The sequence below is a fragment of the Heterocephalus glaber genome, unplaced genomic scaffold, assembly GCF_053883595.1.
Source record: "Heterocephalus glaber isolate CG9 unplaced genomic scaffold, H.glaber_assembly_v1.0 deba00001472, whole genome shotgun sequence".
In the NCBI taxonomy this organism is placed as follows: domain Eukaryota; kingdom Metazoa; phylum Chordata; class Mammalia; order Rodentia; family Bathyergidae; genus Heterocephalus; species Heterocephalus glaber.
Genome location: NW_028258315.1, coordinates 64,893,585 through 64,907,230, shown reverse-complemented (window position 1 = coordinate 64,907,230; position 13,646 = coordinate 64,893,585). Strand labels below are relative to the sequence as shown.

Below are 13,646 nucleotides of genomic sequence, written 5' to 3'. Positions count from 1 at the left end.
TGGTTAATTTGTTTTCTAGAATGTTACTTTTATTGTAAGGTCCTTGAGTGTAAAGTTTTGCTTTTTTGTATCCTCTGCAGTGTTTTAAAAAGAGCCTTTTTAGAGATTTTTTAATTGTATTTTTAAAGGGAAATTTATGAGCCTTTCCCTAAACAAAATTTTTCATTTTAACACTTTCTGTGTTTGACATTGTTACAACTTTTTACTTTCATAAGTTTTACATTGTCTCTGTCTTGGCTAAGAATGGGGTAGTGTTTGAACTTTTTTTTAATGGTTTGGACCCTCCATGTTATTACTGATACTGAAATTTAGGCTGTCTTCCTTTTCAGTAAAAGGTGTTTTCATCCTAAACTTAATTAAATGAAGAAGCCTCTCCTGAAGGAAAACCTTGCAGGAGACCCCTCTTCCTTGTTTTGTAGGGTCTGAGGGTATATAGAGTAGACAGTCTGGTTTCTTTCCCAAGGTGTGGCAGAGTTTGGACTTAAAATAGTTTTTGACAAGCTTTAAGGCTTTACTTATTAATCAGCTGATGAATTTAGAGATGGGTTTATCATTTAATGTTGTCTAGAAATGTGAAAAGACAAGTAGCCAGTTTTTCTTTCGTTTTTTAGTAAACATGCTTGTTTATACATGTATATGTGGTTTCATAGTGAATATAAGTGGACTTTCTAGTACTGTGAGCTTAATGTGATAGTGAAATTAGAGAAATACACCTTACAACTGTGGATTCTTGAATTGTAGATTTTTATTACTCCTATAGTATATAGGAAGTTGCTTCAGTGTTAATCAAATGAGAATACTGGGATGTTTGTTCACTACTACTATTTTTCTTGCCACTTTATGCCACATATATGCTTGGTTTTTAGACTTCAGGTTAGTACATAAGATTCTGTTATATTTTAGTTAATACAATAAATATAATAAATAATGAATGCTTTATAAAATGCCTTAGGAATTCTTCAAGAACTAAGTTGTTTTAAGTGGTATTTTTGTTTTTAATCATCAAAATGACAGGGGCAAAATAAAAGGAAGAAGTGAGCTGAAACTAAAACCCAGCTATGTGTGGAGTTTGTTTGGTGAACAATAATAGCCTATCTATTAGCTGAAATGAGTAGAATTTCTTCTTTTAGTAGAAATACATGAAGTATCTTGCCTAGGCTTAGTACATAATAGGAATATTTTAAAGTTTTCCTTCTTTCATGAAAATAATTCTACTTTTTTTCTAATGTGTTTGCAAATCTTTGGTTAATTATATTGTGCTACCGTTTTCTTAATGACTTTCCCCAGAACCTCACTCCCACTCCCTCCCCTACACAGCCTGTGTAACCATGAACAAAGTGTTAGAATCACTTTTCTGGGCTACCCTCTCATCCACTGTAAGAGTCCCCAGGAGAGTATTGCCACCTAACTTTGTATGTAAGCACTGAATTTGTTGTCCTACTTTTTTCATAAGTGGTATCTTCTTTCCTCTCTGTCTCCCTCAATACATCTCATCTTGATACAAATAGGGAGTTTCAACCTTTGAGGAGAATTTTCCAGGAGCTTATGGGTGACACTCTGACTTACGGTATATTTATTTAGATCTGCACAATTTATGATCTTGTTTTGCAAGCCACCATGTGTAATGTTTTGATTCATCATGTTTTCTACCCCCCAAAAAACATCTTGTGTTTATTTAAAATGTAATTTGTATTTCTATTAGGCTAATGTGCTGCATGTCTTGAAAAATACCTACTAAGCATGTTCATGTTCATGCAGTAGCCCGTGTTTATGAGATATATGATGTGATTTAGTTAAAGCTGAATGGGATGAGGGCATCTGATTCTGACTATCTAGAGCATATATTTTGGCGTTGACCTTCTAGATTTCTGCAAATGAAAAGACTTTTAAAATGTTGAGTAATGAAATTCTATCTTAATAGGACAAAGGGCCAAGAGCATTAGATCTTTATACAGCTTCATGCTATTGAAAATGCATCTTAAAATAATATAAACCCAGTCATTGTGAGGAGTCCTTTTAAATTGAAATTCTGGTTTTGGCTGTTACAGTATTTCCTTGACTAATACCTTCACATCATACTTCTTTGTTCGTGGCTTCCATTGAGAGCACTAAAGAATCCCACCAGCAGAACATGTCAGAATGGGTTGAGACTTCATCTGTTTCATTGCTTATTAGTGATCATCTCTCATTTTTCTTGCAGACCATGGCAAAAGTTATAACCACTGTACTAAAGTTCCCTGATGATCAGACTCAGAAAATTTTGGAAAGAGAAGATGCACGGCTAATGGTAAGCTTTATAAGTGTGCTCTAGATAGAAGACGAATTTATCTCATCTATTTATATTGTTTCATTTATAATGACTTTGAGCTGATAAAAACGAATTGAAATTTTTCAGATCTGTATTATACTACAGCCTGAAAAGTGAGAGTGTAGTTACATTAAGAAAGTTTAAGGGCAAGTGTGAGTGGATGCCTTCAAGGAGAACAGTCTTATTTGATAGCATATATGATATTGATACTTATGTGAGCTATTTTTGGAAAGGATGGAAAAGGCATTTGTTCTGGTATAATAATTTTTTAAACCGAAGTTTATCATGATGTTTTATTCTATTTCAATTGATTTGCATATGCATTAATTCTGAGTGAAAGAATTTAAACATTTTTTTAGCTTTTGATATCTTATAGGGAAAAGGTAAGAAAACAACTAAATTATTTTTAAAAACTTTATATCAAATCAGCTGTGATTGAAATGAAATACACACATACTTCATCAATTATGCAAAATTTCTCATGCCAAACTTCCTTTTGCCCTGGGCTGGTCATTCAGTAAGATATGCACCACTCTAGGCAGAGTGTGAACCTTGTGAAGTTTGTGTCCTGACCCTTGCTGTCTTTCTACTTTCTTTCTCATCTTGATAGAGGCCTGCAGAGCCTTCCATACCTTCCCCTTAATCTCTTTTACTTGTATCATAATCCCAGTGCCACTTTTTTCTCTGTTCTCATTAAAGCAAGCAAATACCTTCTCCTTAGTGGTGATTAATGTATGCCTGAGTCCAACAAGAAGCACTAAGACAGTAAATCCCAAAGCATCTCATTGTATCTTGACAGTCAGTGTTTCCTAAAAACATTCTTGCTTATCTTGACCCCAAATATCCTACTCTTTAGCGGTCACCTGTTCAATCTGGCATGTAGAGTTCTGATCTAGAGAGCTCCACCAAAATCTGGAGATAACCTAGCTGGAAGACTTTTCTCTTGTTGGCTAAATACCTCCAGCATTTAGCCATTTATGAAGTTCCTTTATTTCACCATTTGCAGGGAGGGGGTCAGTCTGCAAGGAAGCACAGTGCCCCAGGCACAATCTGACCATCTCTTCTTCCTCTAAGTTGATCCTAGCATCCCTGGCATTTGTCCCAGTAATCCTTTGTATGTTTTTGTGTTGCATAGTACTGGAGATTGAACCTAGGTCCTACTGCATGCTATCCAAGCACTCTACCATTGAGCTGCATCTCTAGCACATTGTTTATTTTTTATCTTAAACAGGGTCTCACTAAGTTGTCAGGCTGGGCTCCAACTTACATTCTTTCTACCTCAGCCTCCTGAGTGGTTGGAATTATAGGCATGCGCCATCATACCTGGCCTGGTTATAAATATTTTGATAAACACATGTATCTCTATAATGCATGCCATTCATCAGTAGAGAAAATGTTTTAAATTATGGCAGGCATCTGATTGTGTAAGCATGTAGTCATTCAGAGTAGAAATTTTCTTTCATTAAGTAGATAGCTATGTCTTTGTGAAAATAAAAATCTCCAATGAAGTTTAGGCTGTTTGGGACATGATTCTGTCATTATGGTTTAAAGAAATGATATGAAAGAGATTTTATTTAGTTACTTATTATCCTATGGCCTCTCTATTCTTTGTTGTCCTGATATTAAAGTATAGCAAATTCTCCTCTTACTGTTCAATGACAGTTTATCAGAATTTACTTTATAGGATAGACTCATCCTAAATCATTGCTCTACAAATGCAGTAGGAAACATTGTTCTTCATTCCATGCACACAGGCTGTCTTAGGTTGGTTTATTTTGATGAAAAACTAATCAAATTGATAAATATAAATAGTGAACCATGTAAAAACCTCTTAAAAGACAAAAAGTTTCATTTTAAATTTAACTAACAGGAAATTTTAAAAAAACCATTAGACTCTATTCTAAATAGGGATGGAATCGTGGCTGACTGATCCTTCCTGAAATGATTTTTCATCAGAGGTTAACCTGCCCAAAAAGAGTGTCCCACTTTTCTACTTCCTTTAAACAAAGCCTCATCCATCATTATCTTTTGCTTAATGATCAAATTACTCTTCTAGTTGTTAAGGGGAATATAGAAAAATTGAAGATACAGAAAACATGGTTGTTGACCTGTGGAATCTTTTATTTTAGAGGATAAATTCATATATATTCATATATAAAGATATGCCTAAATAGTATAATTTAAAAAATAAAAATAGATGCTTCGGTTAATAGGTTATGATGAACATGAAGTGGGAGAGATCTCAAAATATGGGATGACTTATGAATTCATCAAATTGAGTCACCTTTTTATGAGTTCAAGGAGATTCTTAGTACTTATCTGATAGAGTGACTCATGATTATTTTGCATTGCCTTTAAGAAAATTTATTGTAATTCAATGACAAGTAATTTCTTGGAATTGAGAGATGTCTTTGTTGTATAGCAACTTCCTTTTCATAGTTTCCCTGGAAATATATTTAACATGTATATATATTTTTTATTAGAGTATTGGCAAAACATTTTGTTGTTGTTACTGGTACTAGGGATTAAACCTAGGGCCTTCACAATGAGCTATATCTCCAGTCCCCATTTTAAATTTTGAGACAGGTTCTTGTCAGTTACAGAGTTGCCCAGGCTGGGCTGGAATTTGTGGTCCTCCTGCCTTCACCTCTCAGAATGCTGAGATTATAGATAGGCAAGCGCCACCACACCCAGCTTTAGAGTCCTAGTAAAACTTAACGTCATAAGCCTACATGTCAATTTTCTTGATGATTTCATTGCAAGAAAAATTTTCTTCTTTAATAAAAAATGTTTTCATTCTCCAGTCCATTGTCATTTTTTTTTTATATGTTGACTTTCTGTTTTACCTTGTGTGTGTTTGCTTGCTTCCTTGCTTGTTTGTTTAATAGTTCTTGAGATTGAGCCCATGGCCTCCCACATGGTAGGCAAGTGCTGTACCACTAAGGCACAACCCCAGCCCTGTGTCTAGTTCTTGATTAGTCCTTGTCCTAGGTTAGTATTGTACTGTACGTCTTAATTTTCTCTCTTTTTTTGGAATTTAAAATATGATCAGGACTTTTGGACATTTTTAAGTACAAAAGTTTTCCATTCCATTATGAGATTTACTTTTCCCTTTGCATGCAAGATGCCTGCAAGGTGGATTTGGAAAACATATTCAAGTAATAATGACGCATAGTAAAAAATAAAAATGCATGTTTATTATCATGAAAGATTTTTGGTTTGGGGGTGGTTTTTTTTTTTTTCTTTTTTGGTTTTTTGAGACAGAGTCTCATTCCATCTGGCCTCAAACTCATTGCTATCCTCGTGCCTCAGCCTCTTGAGTGCTGGGATTACAGGCATGTGCTGCTACAACTGGCTGTGAAATGGTTTTAACTCAAATATTGTTAGAATAAGGTACTATGGGATTACTGATGTTGCAGGTAATTCGGAAACATTACATACAGAGAGTCTTTCATGGTCTTTAACCTCCAGACTATTTCCACATGCCAAGGTCATTTCTGTTAATTATAATTACATACTTATGATTATTCCTTAATCACGTGTTTTACTTTATAAAAATGAGTGTGCACTTAGTATTTACTATCATTATATTTTACCTCATTGCAAAATGATCTGCTTCATTCCTTTTAATGATAAATTGAGTGATTATATAGATGTCTTACAATTTAGTTCACAAATTTGCCCCTTGTTCCATTCACTTAGATGGTTTTCAGTTTTATAATTTACAAGCATGGATGCAGGGCATATCCATACATATGTCTTGCACACTTCTGCCGATTTTCCTAAATTAACCATGTTGTGTTGTGTGTGTGTTGCGGAACATTATTTTCTAGTTTGTCTTTTGATTTTGCTGCTTTTACTAACTTCATGTTGAGTAAGATAATTAAAATGATACTTCGGAGTTTGGTCTTGTTATTGAGGAATAGACTCAGCTTAATAAAAAAGGTTTGTTTTGGATGCTGCCATTTTAAAGCCAGTCATGAAGCTAATTAATGAATTTGGGTTATGACAATCATAAAATAGGGCACAGAGTCTTTTTAAGAAAGTTTGCTACAGTGAAAACTGTATTTGAGGTAGAATTTCTTTAAATTGACATTTCAGTTGGGTCATTTATGAAACTTTTCTTGATATTGTTGATAAAGAATAATAACAAGTATTGATGAAGTTGACACATTTTAGGAATGAGAATTCAACACATTACATTTTAAATTTATTGATGTGTTTTGAAAACCTTTTGAGAGTAAACTGAGGTTATGTGTACTTTAATGGAATTATGAAAGAAATATTTTTATGATGCAAATAATCACCCCCTAATTTATCTAACAGTTAAATATGTACTTCAAGTGTGAAGTATACCTTTCATTATGTTGTTTAAATTTTTTAAATGAAACTTGCCAGTAAAAACTTACCTATACAGTATTATGTTTACTTAGGAACGGGGACAGATATTACATGTTCTTTATACTTTACCTGAGTACCCTTGATTTGGAAAGATTTGAGAAAATTTGAAGTACAACCTGTTTAATCCAGTAAACTTCATATACACACATAATCTATGTGTTACATTAAGTCTTAAAACTAACCCATCAAGCTTTTTTTCTTCCTGCCTTTGTAGTTTACTTCACCTCTCAGTGGTATCTTCTGAGTAAACCATCAGTCTGTGTTTAGTTAGCATGTGGTGAGTGGAGAATATGTTTTGTGTCTTTTGTGCAAAAACTAAATGTATTGCATGATACTAACCATTCTCTGGAGTTCTTTGGCTTTTGTTTAATGAATGTATGATTATGCTATGGGTTAATGTTATTTTCTGTTGCTTTATGTAGATTGATAATATATACATTAATACTCATCAAGAATGATCTTTAGATTTCCATTAATTGCTAAAATCATGCAATCAGATGCTTCTAATTTCTCTTGTACAGTAAGTAGTTTCAAATGAAGATTTTGTATATAAATATTGTAAAAATTTAATGGATTATCAAAAATCCTTTTATGGAAACCTTTTTTTAAAAAAAAACTGAATATATACAAATCCACAGAGGACTGGCTGATCATTTCATTATTTTTGAATGTACAGTATACAAATTAAATAAAAATTGTGATAGAGAAATGAAAAATCATTTTGTAGATTAAAGTGATTCATAAAATCAAGAATTAAAATACTATAGGGCTTAATTAAAGTCAAGACTAAAATAGTGAAAACTAGTAAAGCTGATTAAAAATAAGTATTTTTTTACATGCTGGGATCATACAATTCAATATAACACATTTGTTCTGAGGATACTTAGCTTCCTGTAATTGATGTGGCTGTTTTGTGAAATGTAGCTATCTTAAAATGTTTTAGTTGACTGTCTTCATCATTTAAAGCCCTTCCCTTCAACTCCACATATTATTCTTGTGATTAGCTTGATTTAGTACCTCTTTAAACATTTAGGATGTTTTTTTACCTCATAGTTTGTAATAATCACAAGTTGAATCACAGTAGCCTTATTCATAATTGAAGACTGTGATTGTTGACTCAGCCAGTTTTCAGCTAATGGTATAAAAGTTTAGAATGCTAAAGCCAAGGATTTAGCTCAGTGGCTAAATCAAGGTCTTGAGTTCGATCCCCGGTACCGAAAAAAAAAAGTTTAAAATGCTAAGATACATCATTTCTTTTAAGCTTTTAGCTTTAAAAGTCATCTATGCTTACAGATCTGATTTTAATATCATTTAATAAGCCTATGTGGTTTATCTAGAACTATTGTTTCTGTTGTCTACATTATAATGGCTGGCAGTGTGGTACATGTTTCTGTTGGGTTACTTTTATAATAAATACATGAAAATTAAAACAATCACATATTTAATCCATTGTCTTAATATTTTCTTTTTTATATAATATTTTAAATACTGTGTTACACTTACTTGTATTATAGAAGTTAAATATTACCATTTATCACTGGAAATGTATTCTGTATAACATTTCCATTAGCTAATTGTTTATTCAACTTTTAGTTTGAAACATTTTAGACATAAGATTTGAAAAAATCATACCATGAATTCCTGTGTATCCTATACTAGGTCTACCAACTATTAATATTTTGTTAATTTTTCTGTTCCTTGATCTTTCACACACACACACACACACACACACACACACACCCCTTTATTTATCCCCTTTGTAACCTTTAACAGTTACTTGCAAATATTGTGCTTGCAAGCATTTGACAGTTCCAAACATAAACGAATACTTTAAAATGTTTCTTTAAAGGGGCATTTTTCTACATAGTTATAGTATAACTGTCGCACACAGAAAATTTAATATTAACATAATACCAAGGGCTAGAGGTTTGGCTCAGTTACTGAGTACTAGCCTAGCGTGCACTAAACCTTGGGTTCAATTCCCAGTACCTTAAAGAAAGAAAAATACTATTATGTAATTTATGATATTAAATTTTTTCCCAGTTTTTTAACTAATGCCTTTCATACTTTTTTTTAAAATTTAGGATCCTCAAAGGTTATACATTGCATCTAGTTGTCATGTTTTTCTAATCTCTTAAACTAGAAGAGTTTTACCAATCTTTTCACCTTTTATGACGCAGACATTGTGCCACATTGTTGAAGAATTCATGAATTTTGTTTCTCAGTAACTCACACTAGGGTTTTAAAAATAAAAATTGACAAAGGAATTATTAAATATAGCAGATTTTTAAAATATTTTCTTTAGAGTGTTAGGACCAACATTGTTTTTGAGCTAGTTTTATAAATAAAATACTATTAGGAGTGTATCATGAGTAGTGAATCATATTGTTCATTTACAAATTGAGAAAACTTTAAAACTTCTCCCTTTCTACTAAATATCTATGGAAAGTTTGTCTGTGTTACTTAATCTGTTTTTATGACATTTTAAACCTCATACTTGATCAGACTGCTAGCTTTTAGCATTTTAATCTGACAGTGTCTTAGGTAGTTCTTTTGGCTTTGTTTCTCATAGCATTTTTATTTTTAAAGTTAAGTTTATTAATTCTAGATGAAGCTTAGCTTTTTACACTTAAAAGTATAGACAAAATGCTGAATGCTTAAATGCTGAACGTCTTTTGCTGCCATACATATCATGCTGGGAGAGTTGCCATAATGTAAAAAAATCCACACTTCGGGAAAATGGGATGAGCTCTTTCTCCCCTGCAAATCCAATCTGAATAGCTGTGTCTTTGTGGGAGCCTTCAATATGAGGATGGTACCCCTGAATTTCTATAAGACTGTCTAGCGTTCAGTACTTTGTGAAAGGTTGCAGCTCCAAATTTCCCTTAAAAAGGCTTTTTCCCAGGATTGCTGATTATTGGTCAGTTTGAATCATTCCAGAACCTTAATTTCCAGAAGATTCCTCTAGGATTTAATATTTAGAATACAGTAGTTCTACTTCTTCCTTGCAGTCTTCAGACCACAGAATGCAATTTTATTTTTACTTGAAAAAAGAGTCTAAAAAGTTGATCTTAGGGCCGGGGATTTAGCTCAGGAGTTTCACTGCCTGCTGCACAAGCGCAAGGACCCAAGTTAGATCCCCAATACCAAAAAAAAAAAAAACAACCAAAAAAAAGTTGATCTTAGAAGATTGGGTTTTTATTTTTGTATTTTCTTTCTTTGTCCTCACTTCCTTTTTCTTTTTCAGTCATGGCTCCGATCTTCATCTTGAAGAAATGGGGAGAGTGATATTGGCACCTGCTGCTTGGAAAACTGTCTATGTTTGCTCTTCTTTGAGAATGAAGCTATCATTTAGGGCCCTTCATGTAGGCAGAGACAAAGAAAAATCTGACATTGGCCTATAGATACATCACAAACTGCTTTTAAAACATTTGTTTCATCAGTGGAGAAATAGTGATAGTTTTTTCTTTTCAGTTTTCTCTTGGAATTTTATATTGTTTGAAAGATATTTTGAATAACTTAACCTGATTCATGGGCTCAATTAATGTTCCTTTCTTTCATTCTTGTTGAAAGAACTCTTTTTAAAGAACTGCTTGCCTTATTTATTTTTTGGGTGAGTTCTTTTTTCTCTTTTCTAAAGATCTGTGCAATACATTTTGAGGTGAAACTTAGTGGAATTTTTCTAATAAATTACAGCATTTAATTGACTATTACCCAGATTGATTTGTTGAATATTTGCTAAAGACCAGTTCTTTAAGCTATGACATATGATAAATCCTAAATGGCAATACCTCATTGTTTACTTAGCTTTTGTACTTATATTTTTCAGAGGAAAAAATACTACTGTAAATTGTAAATAGTCAATACAAACTATTGTATGCAAATGTGTGACTGTTGGCAATGTCATCTCGGAGGAGCAGATGAATAAAGTTTATTTACTATATAAAATTTCTTTGTGCTTTTTTCTAGATTGAAATCTGTTTCAAATTTGTTAAGAATTCCATGTTCTATGTGGAGGGATATAAAGAGGAAATGTCAGGATAGCTAAATGCTAAGCATTTGGAAATATTTTTGTGTGTGTGTTCAAAACTAATATCACCAAGTTATAAAGAGTGTGTAAACAAGAAATAATCTATGGTGTCCATTTTAGGATTCTGGCAGTTTGGGAATATACCTCCTTTCACTGGAGAAAACATACTTTCTTTTTGTTGTTTCTTAGTTCATTTGTTTGTTTTAGTAGTATTGAGGACTGAACCCAGGACTTTTGCACTGAGCTATATATCCTCAGTCTTATTTTGTGACAGAGCTTAATATCTAGATGTCCCCGCAAAGCCTCATGTGCTCATAGGTGGAGTTTTTGGGAGTGACTGCATCAAGGGGGTGTGATATTGGATTAGTGTACTGATTGAATTTACTGAAGAGGGAAGACCCACTGTGGGTCTGGTGTGGGTGGCACTAACCAGTAGGTTTATAGTCTAGACGAAATAAAAAGGGAAAGAAGAACCAAGTCTCGCTGCTTCCCTCTGTTATGCCATGTGCTCTTTCTCCTCTGCCATGGCCTTCTACCATGCCACCCTGCCTTGGAACGAGCCAACTGTGGACTAAAACATCTACAAACTGTGAGGTAAAATAAACTCTTCCTTTAACTTCTGGGTATCAAGTATTTTGTCCCAGCAACAAGAAAGTAACTAAGACACTGGGTCTCACAAAGTTGCCGAGGCTGGGATTAAATTTGTAATCCTCCTCCCTCAGTGTCCCGAAGTGCTAGGAATACAGGAATGCGCTGCCATGCCCAACTACTTTGTTTTTTCTCAGTACAGGGGATCGAACTCAGAACGTTGCACTTGCCAGGCAGTTGTGCTGCTGCTGAGGTGCATCCCCAGCCCTGCTTTGATTCTTTTGAAGCTTAGAAATCTCTGTACCCCAAAATACGGCAATACTCAAAGGGTTTCACACAGCGTCCGCATTCTTAAAAACACAGTAAGCACTATCTAGATATTTAACCTCTGCCCCAAGGTGGAGTCTCATTTGTCCAGCCAATCTGGACCCTAGCTCTGGTGGTTCATCTTATATTGCAATAGAGAGTGAAGAGTTCTGAGGGAGATGTGCAAAGAGTTTTCTCGTGCCCCACAGCTTGACTGCTTTACTATTCTTGTAAGAAAAAAGGGTCTTCTTTTTCTTTTTAAATGTAATTTTCTTAAATTGGCAAAATTTCCTTCTGAAGAGTTTCTGACAACAGATATAACTTGTCTCTTTTTATAGCTTTCCCTAGGGTACAAATGACGGCCTCTTAGTGAAATTCATATGTAACTTCCTGCAATTTCTCCTTAACTTACATATGGAGACAACTATATCAAAAAGATCGAGGATCAGCAAACCTTTTCTATACTGTGCCAGGTGTCAGCTCTTTTGGTCTTACGGGCCATATATTTGGTGTCGCAACCTCTCAATTTTCATTATAGTGCAGGAGCAGCTATAGATAATACAGACATGAATGAACTATATAATGAATGAGTATAGCTAGCTTCCAATAAAACTTTATTTATAAAAGCAGGTGGCAGGCTATATTTTGCCTATGTGTGATAGTTTGCCAACCCCTGAGAAAGGAAACAAATTGTGTTTTAAACATGGAGTCAGGAGGAGAGACAATTAGTATATAGGAGTTGCTTATTTTTTCTTCAGTGCAGATATGTAACCACTTTTTCTGAAAAGTGCAGCAAGCTCACATCACCTCTCAATGAAGAATAGTGGTGATAGTCTCTCAGTATTACCTGTTCATTCCAGTGAGAAGGATAAAGGATTACATTGTGCTCAGTGTCAGTACCATAGGTCAATCTGGAAGAACTTTTCCTGAAGGTCTCCAGTAACTCTTCCTGGTTGATACCTAGGACATCCCAGACTTTTTCCAAAAGTAGTTATAGATTTGTACTATATTTAGTAGTGTGCTTATAAGTTTGGGTACTTTTATCTATCATCTACTGCCCAACACTTGTGGTGGCTGCAGGTTGGCCCAAGGTGACGGAGAAAAAGCTATGATTCTCAATGTATTTAAATCCAGACACAGGCTCTGAAGCCAAGGCTGTCTCCAAGATTGATACAGGAAATATATTGCCAAGAAACAAGCATTCCACTTTAAGTAGCATTAGATACTAATTGGATGTTACTTTAGCAAACTTTTTGGCAAAAATTTCACTTGAACATGTAGTTACAATGTTCTGGTTAGGTGGATGTGGATATTGGTAGAGATTGTCTTTTTTGTTGACTATTGTTGAATTAGACATTCCTAATTAAAGGATAAGAACATTTTCTAATTTTCTGATGTGTAAGTGTGATGGTTTTTTTCTTCTTTCAAAAATCACTCAGTCTTAAGAACTGTAGAAAGAAGAGCACATATAGGCCATAAGGGCACTCATGCCTTTTCTCTGCTTAGTTGTAGCTTCCTGATCCTTGGCAGCAAAACCAGTACCCGGGAGGCTGTTGGCTAAAATACTGAATTTTTTCTTTATCTTTGAAAAAGGAAGCAAAAGGAAAAAAAACTTTTATTTTTCTGATTTGAAACAAATTAAGACTCCTTGTGGATGAAATTTTTACCTTAAATTTTTTAAAAAATTGGGTAGCACACTTTAGAAAAAAAAGAGTTCTCCAGAATACCCTATTGAGAAATCATCGTTACTGGCTTTGGTGCAATTACGGGAATATTTTTCTAGTATTTGAAGAAATGAGTGGACAAGTTGGCTGTGTATGGGTGGAAGGATAGGCTGTGTGTGTGTACATGCGTACATTTATATTAAAAGTCATATTTTCTTTGAAACCGTCTTTAATTGCATAATGTTTTAGTCCATGTGAGAAAAGTAAAATGAGCTGAAAACACCAAGACCTAAAGCAAGGCTTTTATTAAGGGACAGAGCTGCAGGGCTGTCTTGAATAACGGCAAGAA

At 34.0% G+C, this 13,646-nt stretch overlaps 1 protein-coding gene across 13 annotated transcripts in view; it reads left to right on the top strand.

Annotated features, from left to right (window-relative positions):
* Window positions 1–10,657, top strand: part of Golga4 (golgin A4) — a 126,009-nt gene extending 115,352 nt beyond the window's left edge. For 11 of the 13 annotated variants that reach the window (XM_087182078.1, XM_087182077.1, XM_087182076.1 and 8 more), the window contains 3 exons: window positions 2,201–2,287; window positions 6,924–6,986; window positions 9,957–10,657. In XM_087182078.1, coding sequence (XP_087038204.1) covers window positions 2,201–2,287; window positions 6,924–6,953 — 117 coding nt within the window. In that variant the 3' untranslated portion in view covers window positions 6,954–6,986; window positions 9,957–10,657. Of the gene's footprint in view, window positions 1–1,508; window positions 1,568–2,200; window positions 2,288–6,923; window positions 6,987–9,956 lie in introns of all 13 variants that reach the window. The other 2 variants (XR_015439512.1, XM_087182070.1) reach the window with 2 other exon arrangements.
* Window positions 10,658–13,646: the final 2,989 nt, after the last annotated feature.